This window comes from Lemur catta, chromosome 6 (genome assembly GCF_020740605.2).
Source record: "Lemur catta isolate mLemCat1 chromosome 6, mLemCat1.pri, whole genome shotgun sequence".
In the NCBI taxonomy this organism is placed as follows: domain Eukaryota; kingdom Metazoa; phylum Chordata; class Mammalia; order Primates; family Lemuridae; genus Lemur; species Lemur catta.
In genome coordinates, this window is record NC_059133.1 from 94885374 (window position 1) to 94901735 (window position 16362).

The 16362-nt window shown below is 49.8% G+C and overlaps 1 protein-coding gene across 1 annotated transcript; it reads right to left on the bottom strand.

Moving 5' to 3' along the window:
* Nucleotides 1-6721: 6721 nt before the first annotated feature.
* Nucleotides 6722-11046, bottom strand: KCNA6 (potassium voltage-gated channel subfamily A member 6). The gene has a single exon (XM_045555285.1). The coding sequence runs from the start codon at nucleotides 10233-10235 to the stop codon at nucleotides 8643-8645; it is 1593 nt and encodes a 530-aa protein (XP_045411241.1). The 5' UTR covers nucleotides 10236-11046; the 3' UTR covers nucleotides 6722-8642.
* Nucleotides 11047-16362: the final 5316 nt, after the last annotated feature.

Genomic DNA, 16362 nt, shown 5'->3' on the forward strand with positions numbered 1-16362 from the left:
TGCACCCTGGAAAGTCAGAGGAGGGAGGAGATGAAGTTAAAAATCACTTAATTCCTTATCCCATGGGCAGCTCTGCTAAGGAGTGTGGTTGAGTAGGAAATGAATAAAGTTATTCTTTAAAATTTTTTAAAAATATTTCTTACTCTTCCTTTTTCCATGGAAAAATATGCTAGGGTTGGAGTCAGAAAACCTGGGTTGCAGACTCAGCTCTGCCCTGAACCGCCGTGTGATCACTTCATTTCTCTGCGTCAGTTTCCTCCTGAATAAAAAGAGGTGCTTACTGCCCCTTCTAGTCTCATGTCCTGCCCACCTGTGACCCTCAACACTGCCCCTCGCAATGCTCAGGGCTCCTGGGAAGAGCTAAATGAGAATCCTCATACTAGTTTGGTTGAAAAAGAACTATACTGAAAAAAAATATTACCAGTATATCCATCCTATTCTTCCAAGATGTATTCAGATTACATTTCTGTATATTAAATCACATCGTAAGTGCAATTATTTAAAGAAATTCTGCTGTGAATCCTCTAGGCAAAGAGCCTTCTGGTAAAAATAGACAGCTCTCCTGAGTCTATTTCTTATGTCATATTTCATTGAAATGTTGGTTTCAGAGGACAAAACTGAACTTGGCAGGAACCCTGCCTCTCTTGGACATGCAGGTGGTTCCAGCCCCACTCTCGGGTGGGCGTTCGGTGTCACTCAGGGCCCGTCTGCTGACTGGCAGAGGGAAGAGCCATGCTTTGCTGAGAGTTTATTTTCTGCCAGACCCTTTAATTGGCAGCCTCTTTTGAGCCTCAGAACAACTGTGTGAGGCAAGTGATATCAGCTTCTTTATTTTGCAGATGACAAACTGAAGCTTGGAGAGGTTAAATGAGGTACAATTAATAAACAGTGATTCAGACCCAGTCTCTAACTCGAAAGGCAAGCCAGCCGAGAAGCTCTGGATTCAGAAATGTGAGTCACGATGCCTCGCTTGGGCCGGCCGTTTGTGAGAAGGTGTCGTGGTAACAGCAGTGAGCTGAGAGTGCGCAAAGTACCCTGGCCTGTGTGGGGACCCCCAGTGACAGCTGTCGTTGATGCTCTTAGTCAGAGTGGAGGCAAATGGAGACCCACATGAGTAGGGGAGCTGGCTTCTTCCAACTCTGGAGTCTCCTGTCCCCTCCACCTTAAAGGAGGACTGGAAAGCTGGAACGCACCTGAGTGACAGTGAATGGCACCACCCGCACCTGCAAAGTGGGAGTGGGGGTAGCGCGGAGGGACGTGAAGGTGGCTGGGCAACACAATGGATGCTGGGGAGGGGGATTAGGATGGGGGAAGCTTGAAAGCCACTGGAACAGGGTGCAAAAACTCTGGGCCAGGGTCCAGTTCGTGAGTTCTGTCCCTCATGCTAAACCAGGAGACAGATGTGAGGGAGTATGTGAGGAACGCTCTGGTGGAGCATCAACCCCTAAAAATGTTATTAGAAAATGTGAGAGGGAGGAGAAAAGTGATGGCAGTAGGGAAGGGCCCTATGGAAGATGTTCCATATACATGAGATACATATATAGGTACTGTATATATATCTCCATGTGCTTTCAGACACTCATGGGGAATGAAAGCAGAGGACACCTGCTGCTGTCACAACAGAGACAACTGGCATGTAAACAAAAGCCTCTGTACACATTCAGGAGCCAAGGCTTCACTCCCTCCTCTTGCTCAGTACCACTCAGACCCTCACTGTGCTCCATTCTGTTCCATCTCCACTGAAGATGATGGAACGCACATAGCGTGTTCCCTTGAACACGTCACAACCCCTCTGAGCCGCAATTTTTTTTATCTGCCAAAAGGAACACAATGACTAGCTTACCTACCTCATTTCATTGCTATAGGATAATAATAATGATAATAAAAGCCAAAGTTGAATGCAAACAGTGTACATATATGACCTCAATCAATCCTCAAAACTGCCCTATAAGATCGGTACTATTAATATCCCGTTTGATAGAGAAGGAAACAGAGGCACCAAGCAGTTTCCTAACTTGCCCAAGGTCACTCAGCAAAGGAGGGATTTGAACCCGACAATCTGGCTCCAGCATCCGTGCTCTGAACCACTTTGTTACACAGCATGATGCCTGAAAGCCCGGAACGCATGTGAAAACGCTCTGTAAACAAATGGAGCCCTTCTTGTTCTTGTTAGAACTAATCTCACTGGGGAAGGTGCAAAGCAGGATCGGGAATCACTGGACGAGGGAGGATCAATCCCGCAGCCTTAGATCCGCGGCCCTGCCAGCCAGGTGCTGAGCTTCCAACGGCATGTCCTCCTGCCCCTCCCAGCTGCAGGACTGTGTTCTCTTTCAAAGCAGCGTCTCTGCTGCCAAAAGCAGGTTTGTCTGTCTCCTGGAGACAGCGGTTGTCAAGCCCTGAGAGAACAGCAAGCATGTCAAAAATAGCAGCGCCAGCAGACTGCGTGGCTGCAATTTCCTTTTGAAATGTCGGCTTTGCTCTCACCAAAGAGCCAGGGTCTGTCTGCGCTCCTTGCAGCCTGCAGCAGACACTGCTTAAGGTTCCAAAAGGTTTTCCAGCATATGTGCAGGGCTCATGACTAGCTAAGAGAAATTCTCTTTAGAGTAACAGTGAGGATGCAGTTGTGGTTTTTTTTTAGAAAAAAAATTGTCATAAGCCCCAGCAGGCTAGACCCCAACTAGGTCAAGTGATAGCCAAGGTTAGACCTGTGTTAATGACACTTAGGTAGTGCAGGACCCTTTTTCTCCTTTGTTCTGAGAATGACGGAGTCACTATCCTATTGAGACAACCCTTCAAAAGTGGTTGCAGACAGTTTTCCACTCCCCCTTTAGGGTACCATGTGGGGCAAGGGGACAAGGACCAAGAAGGGACAAAGAGGCAGGGTGAACTACTTTCTCAAGTTCGGAGCAAAGGGACATGAAAAAATGGCAATCTCCAACCCCACAGGGACCTCAAGCCCAGAACAGGAAAGTGGTTCATCGGGAGACCTGGCAACCTGAAAACCCATCTGTCTTTTCTCCCAGGGGCCTGTGTCTGGGAAGATCCCTCTTCCCACCACTGCCAAGCTCCAGACCTTGTTCTGCCATGAGCTATCTGTGCAACCCGAGGCAGCCTGTAGAAAGTGGAGTGGAAAGAGGAAATCTTACAGCTTAATAAATGGATTTCTTTTCCTCCCCTAAGTGACTATGACAAGCTAGAATTAGAGCACACTGTCCTCCCCACGGTAAAAACACACAGTCAAAACCAGTCCGAGCCAGGATGGCAGTCCAGCCAGACTGTCCTGGGTGGACAACATGCTCTGGGAATCTATCTCAGAATGTATGTCCAGTTGCAGGGGGACAGAAATGCCACCGAAAGCGAGGGCTCGGGCAGTGGCGGGGAGGAATGACAAGCCACAGGACAGGAAGATGCATCTGAGGGAAAGCATGGAGGGGAGAGAAGGAAGGGAGCCTGTGAGCACAAGGCGAATAAGGGCAAGAGAACAACGTCTGATAAATAACAGTGGAGCAGGCCAAGCAAGACAAGTGAAGGCTCTCACCTCCCACTTCTTTTGTTTTCCCAAAGCACCAAAGACTGCTGGGACCTCATCACAGGTTATTAAGGGTTAATGGCTTACTAAGAGTTAATGACTACTGTAGGGAAGAGTGTGGGGAAGGGGTTAGGAAAAATAAATCCTTGGCTCCTGTGCAATTTCTTAAGGAATTCTAAGTTTGCAGGTACAGGGATCAGGTGGGGTTTGGGTTTATTTCTGGGGATTTTCTTTAAAATTTCTTTTTGCCGGCAAAGTATAAGTTCTTTGGACAAGCTCACTGCCCTAGTCCTACATAATGAATAACATCCAACATATTTATCATAGTTCAATACATGCTAATTATGCCCTACACTACTAAAAAATAGCTTGACATACCTTTAGAGCAAAAAAAGATGTAAATCACACAACAATTGATGTCAAAATTAAGCATACACACACACACACACACACTGCGTGGTATTGCGCATGAACAGCACGGAGCAACTGCATGTAAGCTCTAAAGTGTCCCCATGTGGCAGAAGAAAAAAACTGTCATTCCATTCCAGATATCCATCTTTAGAGATGCCAAACGTCTACATTTATAAAATCAAACCATTCTCCCAGTCAAGATGTAAGACTCCTAGGTTATTAGACTCATGTCACTTTTTTTCACAATTCAATGGGTTTTTTTGGTTAATTTTTAGAGTAGTATGATTATCACCACAATCCTGTTTCAGAACTTTTCCATGAATCCCCAAATGTTCTCTGGTGCCAGTTTTGCTAGCACAATCTTCAGCCCTTGGGAGCCCTTTGGGGCATCCTGATGTCCTCATGCAGACAGGATTGACCCCATATTCTAAGACCTCCAGCAAGGAAAGTCGATAAACTGTCCTTACGGACTGGCTGGTGAATGTTAATCCACCTTGTCAAAGTGTGTCCTCCCCTGTACCTTGCATCTCTGAGATTTATGTCCTTTCTTTTTGTTTTGCCTTCAGACAAGCAAGACAGTCAGCCAGATGCTAAGAAAACCTTTGAGTGGATTAAGGGCAATTATAAGGCCACCCCTGAGTTAAGGCTTTTTCCAGACTAACTCCAATCTCATGCCTTCCTCCTAAGTCCCCTTTTCTCTGTTTATTTTCCTATTTCTATTGTTCCTTTGTCTTTGACCTACCTGCAAGCCCCTTAAGGTTGGGGGGCCTGAGGTGGACACATTGCAGGGCTATTTCGCAGGGCATTTATCTGAGACCTTTCAGGTTTATTCTCTTCCCCCTACCCTTCTCTCTTTTATCCTTGCAGGTCCTGGAAATTTCTGGGAGACATTTTTCTAAACCCATAGCAGTCTCATCCTACATGGCAGGTTCAGGACTTCCCCTGCAGAGGTACATGGTAGGAAAGGAAGGTACAGCGAGGTGTCAGACAAAGCTGCAGACCAACCTCCTCAGTGCATAGCCTGCATCACAGCTGTCCTGGAGTCCAATGTGTGACCTCGGCAGCAATGCTCGGTGCTCCCAGCTACCGAAAAGGTGGAAAGAGGGCAAAAGAGCCAGGAAGACACACATAGAAGGAATAAGAGGCTAAAACAATGGGGGGTGGAGGAGGGAGGAACCAGAAGGAAAAAAACTAGGAAAAGATAAAAAGTCAGAGAAAGTGAGAAAGAAAAGCAAAGGGAAACATGCACAGGAAGAGGGATGACTGACAAAGGGGGCAGCAGCATTAAAGGGACAGAAACAGAGAAAAACGAAACTGAAGTTGAAGGAGCAAAGAAAAATACACACAAAAAAAGTGAGGTGGCCGCTGAGGAAAGAAAATCAAAATCTTGTCTCTGCCCAAATACAGGCTCTCCCCGCTCCTCTGTCCCCCACCCTGAGTTCTCATCTTGCCTGAAGGTCTAAGCCAGGAACGAAATTTCCCTCCAGTACAACCTACCTCAGATGCCCAGGTGGCCGGCTGTCCCTCCTCGCTCCTTGGGGACGCACAGGCAGGAGGAGTTCCCCGAGTCTCAGGCTGAGGCCACAGCTCCAGGAAGTCCTTTGGGAGGAGCTCCTGCTGGCTTGAGCCAGGCGGGACGAGGGCTCGGACCCCACCGTCCCTGACAGCCGTGAGTGGCCACCCCCGCTGTCCAGAACACACGGTGCATACTCTCTCAGTGCTTGGCACAACGTCCACGTGCAGGGGCTCGGGGTCAGAGAGGGGTCCCTTGACAGAATCCTTCACGGAAACTAGGTCGGGCCACAGCCTCTCGGTCTCTCTTCAGCATCTTACAAGGAACTGCCTGTGAGATTCCTCCCAGGAGCCAGACTGTTCCCGGGGAGGAAGGAGTTGCATCTCTCTGTCTCTCCTTGAACTGGGAACAGCCTCCCTCTGAGGAGATGAGGATCCATGAAACCTAAGACCATTATTACTCTTGGGGAGCACAGCCTGGCTGCCCCTCCAGGGATAAATCGTCCTCGCCAAAGACTCCCCTTGTCATTTTGAAAAACACACCAGTGATGTTGGTTTAACTGGCAGCTGCTCAGCACTCAGGTGCCTAAAGAGTCAGGAGTAAGATGAGGCAGCTTCGAGGACTGGGTGGAGAAATCGGGAAGAAAGGTCTGGGGAGGAAGTTTTGGGGACCTGCTTCCTCCACATTTTCCAAAGGTCCCTGTCCCTGTCCTGGCCCTACCAGCCCTGGAACCAGTATGTGGGAGGTGCTGCCATTTGAGAAGCTGGGAATATGTGGTCCCCTGTTTTCCCTTGATGCCCAAATCAGAAGATGGAGAGAACACTCTGGAAGGTTGCTACGGCAACTAGAGTCCCTGGAGAGCCTGGCTCTTCACAAACCCTTTACTTTCAGGCATGCTCTGACTTGAAAAAGAAAGGTTTTTCTCAGGGATGGTGATGAGGACGGTCACATACACACATACAGAGACACATGCACATGCGTCCCAACTTTCACTCTCAGCTGGGGGCACTCCTTTTGCCTCTGGAATGGGCTCATCTCTTCTTTTCCCAAATAGCCAGGAGTAACTGAAGATATCTGGAAAACTAGTACTGCCCTCAGAGCAGGTTTCTGAATCATAAACACCTCTATTTCCTACTGTATTTCAGGTTTGGAGAAGCCAAGCTCCCAGTCAAGGTGACCTCCAGCCCTGGAAGGATCCAAATGAACACATCTAAAGAGCACCCTCCTTTCTGAAGGGTAAGAAAAAAGACCGAGCCTCAGTCCAAGAGGCCAAGGAGGGCTTTGGGGAGCTAATGGTCCATAATGGCCTATTCTTGGGCTTTGAACCAAAGGCAGGAACTCTTGGGACAGGCCTTGCTTGGGGGGATGGAGAGACAGGGGTAATCAAATGAAAATCAAATTCTTTACCAAAGTTCATGCATTTGCATAGCATCATCTCCAGCTTCCCAGATGAGTTCATTAACAGTCCCCATGAGGTAGGGAGGGGAAGACATTAGTGTTCCCATTTAATGGGTGGGAAAACTGAGGCACAAAGAGGGACTGTGGTGCCAAAGTTACCCTGTAAAGCTGTGGCAAAATCCAGATTTAGATCTGGCACTGGTAGGAGCCACACTGCCTCTCAAGCAAACCCTCAAAAGACTGTCCCCTTGTAAGCTGCTCTTTGACAAAATAATTCTTTTTAAAAAATTCTCATCCAAGGGTCTTAAAGCATAGATATAACATTAAAAACATGTTAACAGTCCTTTTGCTTTCATAACTGCACCCAGAAGAGCTCAGAACAGTAATCACAGTTTACCAAAGGCAAAGATGAATGGCAATGTTATTGGGAGAGAAAGAAGGGGAGGTGGGCAGGCGGTGGACGGCAGTAGTTTCCCAACAGAAAAAGGCAGCTTAGCCCAGGTGGGAACACCACCATTTTACCTTACCAGTGAGGGCAGGTCAGATGCAGCTCCAAGGGGTAAAACAGGCAAGTGTTTGCTTGACTCAGCAAAAACCCTCTCACAATGAGGCTGTTGGCAAAGGAGTAATGCCTGCTCCTTACTCCAAACCACGTATTTCACTGCCCCTAAAATGGGAAGAACCCATGTTGGCATCCAATTACGCTTTTACCTGTCTGTGGGTTTAAGCTGGAGTTTGCTTTAAAATGCCTTTAACAGCAATCCTAAGTTGAGTTCCCAGGAAGCAGGGTGGAGGGCTAGAGAGGGCTGGAAGAAAATGAGGGAGAAAAAGCTGCCTCTGCAACAGGATCCGTCTGCCCCTTCAGGATGACAGCATCCATTTAAGTGGCACCTTGCTTCAGACTTGTGGTCAAGCCACTTGCTTGACTCTATTCAGCCGTTTCTCCTGGCTCCGTGGTTCCCTTTTCCCAGTTCCTCTGCACAGGAAGGCACTTGCACAGAAAGAGCATTTGGCTCTGAGAAGGAGCCTTCCTGGAGACTAGAGAGGATTTGGGGGTCAGAGTGGGAAGGACTAAATGTGGACCAAAGGCCAGTGCCTCTTGTGTGGAACACACCTGGAAAAATCCATGGGCCCTTCTGGTCTGGGACTGACCCTCATGTCCTCCAGATGGCCAAATCTGATTGCATTTTCTCTAATTCCATCCAAGATTCGAAATGAATAACCTATTTTGAGGTGGTGCAAATAAAGGCTCTACCACAGGTGCTCCGTAGGACAGCCAACAGGTGTTACAGGGCACTGGAATAAAACAGCCAGGTGAGTCCTGTTCTGTCCTCCAGCTTCTGCCAGTTACCAAGTGGCTAGAAGCTAAGAGAGGTGCATGACCCAAAGCGAAGGACACTAAGGAGAGAGACAGGACCTAGGTATGGCTGGTTTCCATTCCATTGATGTTGCTGTTCCTAAAGATATTACAAAGTCCCAGATGAGAAAAATCAGAGTCTTGAGGGGAAGGTCAGACAAAAATGTATATCTCATTCATGTGACAGAAGATGGGCATGATTGGGTGGCACCGTTGGAATTTCAAAAATGTCACTTAGATGGATAAACCTTGAATGCTGCAGGGATCAAGCCACAGAGTTGACAGTCCAGGTGTTTGGTCCTGGATGCCAGTACTGGGTGTAAGGGAGGGAGTCAAGAAGTCAACCGAAGCTAGGGTGGGAGTAGTGAGAATGAGAAGGAAGCCTAAGAGATTGTTCAGTGCTCCGCTTCTCCTGCAGGCCCCGCCTGCATCACTCAGACCTCGGTGAGCATCCTCTTCTCTGCATACGCCCGATGTGGAGTGGGAAGGTAGCTGGGTCTCCGTTCCCGGGGGGCCTCGGAGAAGTCAGGCTTTCCAAGTCCATTGTCAGTCACCTTCAGGTCCGGTGTAGGCTGCCCACAAGTGACATGGGTATACTGACCCTGCTCCTCCTGTTCTGTCTCCCGGTGGTAGAAGTAGTTGAAGTTAGAGACGATGACGGGCACAGGCAGGGCAATGGTGAGGACCCCGGCGATGGCGCACAGTGAGCCCACGATCTTGCCCCCCACTGTCATTGGGTACATGTCCCCATAACCTACCGTGGTCATTGTAACCACTGCCCACCAGAAGGCATCCGGGATGCTGGGAAAGAGTGAATCATCATCATCAGCCTCTGCGAAGTAGACGGCACTGGAGAAGAGGATGACCCCGATGAACAGGAAGAAGATGAGCAGCCCCAGCTCCCTCATGGAGGCCTGCAAGGTCTTGCCCAGGATCTGCAGCCCCTTGGAGTGGCGGGAGAGCTTGAAGATGCGGAACACCCGGACCAGGCGGATCACTCTGAGGATGGCCAGGGACATGGCCTGCTGCCCGTTCTGGCCGCCCCCTCCGCTGGCTGGCTGCTGCTCCTGCTGCTGCACCAGCTCGGTGCCCAGGGTGATGAAGTAGGGGAAGATGGCCACCAAGTCAATGATGTTCATGATGTTGCGGAAAAAGGCCGGCTTGCTGGGGCAGGCAGAGAAGCGCACCAGGAGCTCAAAAGTGAACCAAACAATGCACAGAGTCTCCACCAGAAAGAAGGGGTCTGTAAAGAAGGAGCCCCCAAGAGTACTGAGTGAGGATGAGCCTCCTGTCCCCATTCCCCCGGGGGTGATGCCAGGATGAAATGTATAGGAATCGTCTTCATCCTCCTCTTCCTCCTGACTCGCCCTGGACACTGGGGAGACTCGGCTCACACCATCACCATTGCTTCCACCTCGACCATCTGCACGGAACTGGGGCAGGGTCTCCAGGCAAAAGATGACGATGGAGATGAGAATGACCAACACCGAAACGATGGCGATGCCCCTGGCGGGCCCGGAGCTCTCCGGGTACTCGAAGAGGAGCCAGACCTGGCGCTGGAAGGGCTGGGACGGCAGCGGCTTCTCGTCCTCGCCCCCTTCGGGCAGGCAGCCCTCGTCCTCCCTGAAGGCCGCCAGGGCCTCATCGCCCAGCTGGTAGAAGCGGATCTCCTCCAGGAAGATGTCCAGGGGCACGTTGACCGGCCTCCGCAGGCGGCCCCCCGACTGGTAGTAGTAGAGGATGGCGTCGAAGCTGGGCCGGTTGCGGTCGAAGAAGTACTCGTTCCTCAGGGGGTCGAAGAAGCGCACTCGGCGGCCGGGGTCTCCGAGCAGCGTGTCGGGAAACAGCGACAGGGTGCGCAGCTGCGTCTCAAAGCGCAGCCCGGAGATATTGATCACCAGACGCTCGCTACTACAGCAGCCCCCGCCCCCTCCGGCCTCCGGGAAGTCTCCCGCATCCTGTTGCTCCCCCTCCGGCCCACGGACCTCCCCCGGCGCCGCCAGCGTAAGGGATTTCTCCGATCTCATGCCCCCTCCACGGCGCGCTCCCCGCCACTAGGACGGCGCCCACGACACAGCCTCTGGAGCGCGGCGCCCGCTTCCCCGCTCCCGGCTGCGCCCTCTCCGTAGGGTGGGGCTCGCGGTCTGACCTGGCGCTGGGGTGGCTGAGCCCTGAATTCCTGGTCCCTGCAAGGCTGGGTCTGGGGAGGTGACCTGGGCGCCAAGGCTTTGGCTCTGCGCTTCCAGTCGCCCGCGCCTCGGTGCTACAGCTTACTGGGATGCCTGGAGCCGCAAACTGGCGCGTGTGAAACCGGCCGCCCGGGCAGACGCGTGGCTTCGCCCAGCCGTGCCCGAGACTGGGCTCCCGGACGCGGGGGTCCGCCCTCCAGACCGGCCGGCTCTCTCTCCTGGCGCCCACCGCGCTCCTCCAGCGGCTCACGACCCCAGGCGCCGCTGGTACCGAGGCGCCAGATGCGCCTCCCTCCGGCTCGGCCTCCGCCCTACGTCCCCCGCCGGGCTGTCTGGCCAAGGTCGCGGTTCCAGCCGCCACAGCCGTCACCTCCTCGCTGGGGGCCGCGCCGCAGGCCTCGGAGCGGGCCCTGGGGCTGCCCCGGCGCCGGAGCGCGGGGACCCACCTCCCCACGGCTAAAGCCTTCGCTGCAGCCGCCGCAGCTGCAGCGGCTCGGCTCTCGCTCTGCCCTTCCTTCCCAACACACTCTCCAAGTGACGTGGCAGGCCCCGCCCGCTGCCCCCTCCCACCCCACTCCCACATCACACCCCTCGCCCAGCCAGGGGCTGCCGCGAGCCAGGGCGCGGTGCGAATAGGCACACACTCGCCTCCCCACCAGCCTTTCCCGCGCTCTCCTGGCACGCCCCTCGCCTTCACACGTTCACATCCACGGCCCCCGAACAGCCGCCGGTACCCCAACACCGCACCCCCGCCACCCCCGCCACCGCCGCTACTCATCGGCTTTCCTCATTTCGGTTTACCGAGTTGACCTGCGCAGTGTATTTCATCAATAAGAGGACACACCCCGCCCCACTGCACTCATCCAGAAATTTAACGGAAAAAATTATACCGTATTTGATCCCTCTGTGTTTACAAAGACCCTTTGCTAGCCTCTCCAATATCTACTGGGGGGGAAAAATAGAGGAAGTATTTTCGAGATGTCTTGAAAGCTTTTCATTTAAATTGTGTTCCAATGTAATTCTCCCGGAGAATCTCCCGTTGCAGACCTTCGGGGGGAGGCTTCCACTCTTCTAGCATTGCAAAAAGGTAACAGAGAACGGGGTGGGAAGTCTATCGTTGCCCTTCCCATGAGTTTTCCAGGAGAGTCCTGGGAACATGAGGCAGGAGAGAGCCGGAAGATGGTGGCATCTCCGGGATGTCACAGCTCAGGAGAGTGCATCCTGAAAATCTCTTGCTCCCAGCCACCCTGGGATGCATGTGGAATTTCTGCTTATAGGGCAGCCAAGAAAAGGGAGGAGAGGGTGAGTGGAAAAGGGGTATGTGCGAGTTTTTATTTAAAACAAACAAACAAAAAAGCTACATTTACTGAGCATCTAACATGTACCGGCCATATTCTAGGTGCTTTACCAGAAAGATGGCCTCTGCTCCTAGACCATGTTACAGTGAAGATCCATTTGGCAATATTTACGTAAAGCAAAGTTTGTTGTTACGGACCAGTTTTCTCTTTCCCTAGCTGTCCAGGAGGAAGGAGGTAAGAACAATCTCCCATCTCTTTCTGCCAGAGACCACATAGGTTTTCTTCACCAGATCAGACAGGTTGGGGTCTGGTGAGGGAGGGCTCAACTGATCTTTTCACACTGCCACTTCCAGATAGGGTCGACATTTGCTTCTCTGTGCCTCAGTTTCCTCCTTTCTGGCTGGCTGTGGCCAAAATAAATCAGCTGACAACTACAAGGAGTGTTTGTGCAGCTCCTTGTGCATATTAGATCATTAGTAAGAGCTCACGGAGGACCATGATAAGAATGACACATAAAGGTACTCTCAAACCACAAGATGCATCTAAAAGTTCTTTGTATGGCACAAAGTGTTTTCAAACCACAGTGGTGCTCAGCAGCGTTCACTCCCGGAGGGCTGGGGGAGGAGAGAAGCAAGGCTCCTGCCACGTGGGGAAGAGGTCAGAGTTGAATAGGTAAGGAAGATGCTAGTGTTAGAACTCACTGCATCCTCACTCTCTAGGCTTGTTCCTCACCAAGCCCTGCCAGACAACAGCCTCTGCTTCCTTTCTGTGCCGGGATTGTGGGCTCCCACTCCCTTCTCTCACCTTGCCTGCTTCAGCGAAGGGAGAGAAAGCAAGTTACCCACCCAATTGCTTCCCTTTTACAGGCTATGGAATTAAGCAATTTAGACTTCACACAAAAGTTGCTCCATTCAAAAAAAAAATTTTAAAGGGAAGAAAAGGAAAACAACAACAAATACAATATTGAAGATACTCTTTTTACCCTTATCTAATTATCTGTAATTATTTTCTGAGTTGTAAAATTGACTTATCCATGATTCTTTTTTTATTTTGTTTTTAAAATTTATAATGAATTACTCGTTTGCATGTTTGTTTTCGTCACTGCCATTTTTATTCATGAGATTGTCAACTAGGTCAGTAAATCTTCAAAACAAACCTTACAGAAGCGTGAGAAGGAACTACATTCTGCCACAAGGGTGCACAACCTGATCCAGTGACAGGAACCTCCATCTGAGTACCCCTTGGGCCAAGCCTGGCCAGTGCTGCCCATCACCCCACAGGCAGAGCTGCTGTTCCATGGTTACCTTCACATCAGGCGTGAGGCTATGCCCCAAGAGAGCTTTCACGGTGCCTGGGGAGGTTCCTCTGGGAGGGAAAAGCCATTAGCAAATTCATGAATCAGAGTTCTGTTTTTAGTTCTTTTGTGAAATAGAATGTTTAAGAAAAACCCTGTCTAGAGCATTCCTCCCAGGCATATATTAAGGTTGAGTAAAATCACACCTTCAGAAGTGCCAGTTCCCAGGTGAAAGAAGACAAGGGGTACAACTTCATCCATAGACACTGCAAAACGTCTTCCAGTGACAGGTGATCTTTTCCCCAGCATTCACTGAGCACCAATTTCGTGCCAGTGCAGACTTTTTCTTTCTTGTTGTATCTAGAATCAGATGTTTGCAGTGGTCGTAGGGATCATTCATTCATTCATTTAACAAGTATTTATTAAGCACCTACTGGGTGCCCAGCCTGATGCCAGGTGCTGACTGATCTAGACAAAGTATCTGCTCTTATAAGCTTACATTTTCATGCAATAAATACATCACATTCTAGACAAAAACTTCCAACAGTAAACAATAAAGAAGCTATTTACATATTGTAGTAAATGCTTTGAGGAGAATAAATGGGACGCTGTGTCAGAAATGAACCTGGAGATTCAACTCCGAGAAGGGTGGTTGGAAAAGTTCCCTCCAAAGAGGCAATAATTCAACTCAGAATCGAAAGATGAGAATGGGGCCAGCTATACTAAAAGCAGAGGAAGAGCTTCTGGACTGACAAGCACAAAAGCTTTGAGCCAGAAGGGTCACGGGTGTCCAGCATCGTAAAGAAGTTTGTGTGCTGGCAGGAAGATGGGCAAGAGGGGGAGTGGTACACGATGACGTTGAAGAAGAAGAGGGGGGTGGGGGTGGGGAGATCTTGCAGGGTGAGGTGTTCAGGTTTTATCGTAAGGGCGGTGTGAAGCCAATGATGGTTCTCCAGCAGAGGAGAGAAGTGATGTGATCTACACAGAGGCTATGAGGGGAATGAATTATGAACAGGCAGAAGGAAAAGGAGAAAGGCTAGGAAATTGCAATAGGCTGGGGAAAAGCTGATGGTGAAGGGAAAGGTAGGCAGAGTAGAGAGAGAGTGGGGAGGAGCCTGGAGGGCTGGGGAGATACGTTTAGGAGATAGATAGGCAGGAATTGCCAATCAATAGGACATGAGAAATAAGCAATGAATGGCACGTTTTTGGTTCGAACACCTAGGTAGGTCAGTGTTGCCGTTTATTAATAGAGGGAAGGTTAGGGTTTAAACAAGTTGGGATCAATCCAGACCTCACTTTCAGACATACTAAATTGAGGAGGCAAATTAGATATGCAAATGAAGACATGAAGGAAGCAGATGTTTATTCAGGTCTGGAATATTGAAGAGAAATTTGTGATTTATAAATTGAAAACATTTAGAAATATTTAAATCCTTAATATTTAAATATTTAAATCCTTAATATTTAAAACATTTAGGAAAATTTAAATATTAAATGGAACTTAAGTCTTCTGGAGAGACAGAATATGGACAGTGAAGAGAAACAAGCAGGACCAAGTCTTTCAATTATCATTCAAGTTCAGGAGGAAGAGGAGCCAGCAAAGGAAGCTCAGGGGTCGTCAGTGGGGTAGAAGGAAAGCCAAGAGCAGGGGCTGTCCTGGAAACCAGCAACTGGGACCAGGCCCCAGGGGCTCCTGTCCTCCCAAGACCATGCTGGCCTTCCAGTGGAACACACTGCCCACATCAGATCAGGAGCACATGGTGAGAAGAACAGTGCATCAGTGGGGAAGAACTATCTAAAAATGGATGTATGGGCCAAACAAGATGAGCACATATAATGTGGCACATAATTTGATAACCATTTATATTCCTACCTCTGCCCCAAACCCTAAAATGTACTTATCCCAGGCATATAAATGATCATTCTATTCTATCTTCCAGGCTTCTTTTTATTACATTTTTTACTTCGCTCTGTGTGTGTGTGTGTGTGTGTGTGTGTGTGTGTGTGTGTGTGTGTGTGTATGCACTTATCATGACCTTGGTGGTAGCATCCACGTAGTTTTCCTCTGGGAAGGGAGAATGGTGGTCATAGACTTAGGCTTGTTTCTCTGAGTAATCTCTGGGAATGGTTCTGTTCACTGCCCTGTTACCCACACAACCCTGCTGTTAGGAAGGGGTGGCAAGTGATCAGCTCCCTCACCTCCTACTGAGTGAACACGTGAGCACACACCCTCCCTAAGAAGCCTCACCACTCAGAGCCCGCTGGAAATAGGGGTGAGGAGTCAGAGCTTAGGTCCCTCCTCTGCCTGTCTCACCTCTGGGCAAGCAAGGCTCACTGCCAGTGTCCTTCAGCAATTCAGGGTGCCCCATGTGGACGCTCCTTTGACCAAACACCACGTCCCACCACTAGCAGGACCACGTGGCACCTGCTGGTCCTACAAACCAATCAAAATGCCGTGTAGACACTTGATAGCATGACTCTTCAACCTAGAGTCCCTATGTATTAATTGAGTCTTCGGAAGCACTGTGACCATTTCCCTCCTTCTGGACTTCCCTGTGACCAAGTGGATGGGGGGAGAATAAATGCAAAGACATATCCTATAGATGAGCACTATTTATAATTAGATGCTTAATCAAATTTTGATGATGGCAATGATGTCAATTACAAAGTGGTGATGGTGATGATGTTGCTGCTCCAGAATTCACTAGAGAAAAATCTAACAGCTTTCACTGGAGTGAAGCTGTATATTGGAAAAGAAATGCATTAGACATCTGTGCCACACAGATCGATGGCCTTAGGAAATGACTATCCATGCCAAGGAGTAAATCTAGAAGGAACTCCTCATCTTTCAGGGAGGGTCCCAAGAGAGCTCGTTAGTATCATACGCTTGCAGTCTGCTGCTTCTTCCCAGTCTCCTCCTGTGATAGCATTAGTGCTGTTTTCCAAATGTCTCCAGCCCTCTGCCTTTCAGGAACATGGGGAATTATACTCTCTAGCTCACTTATGGCTGGGGCGTACCAGGCAAGTAGTTCTGGCCAGTAAGTTGTAAGCAGAAGTGATGAGTGTCATTTCTGAACCAAAATATTTCATTCCCAATGGGAAAGCCCCCAAAGCTTTCTTCATTCCAGCTGCAATGACCAGCATTGGTCAATATGGTGGCTGTTCTGTCCGAGTGAGGCACATTCCAGACAGGTGCCATGACCCTGGGCCCCAGCTGAAGCACTAGAAGCATGAGTGAGAAATAATCCTTTGTGGTTCAGATCCTCTGATATTCAGGGACTGATTTGTCACCACAGCAGAATCGAGTCCATCCACGCTGATTCAGGCATTAGTAGCCAGAAGTGAGAAGACACTATAACCAAAAACTTAACAT

Coding starts and splice junctions, on each gene's coding strand:
- KCNA6 (XM_045555285.1), bottom strand. CDS start 10,235: ATGAGATCGGAGAAATCCCTTACGCTGGCGGCGCCGGGGGAGGTCCGT.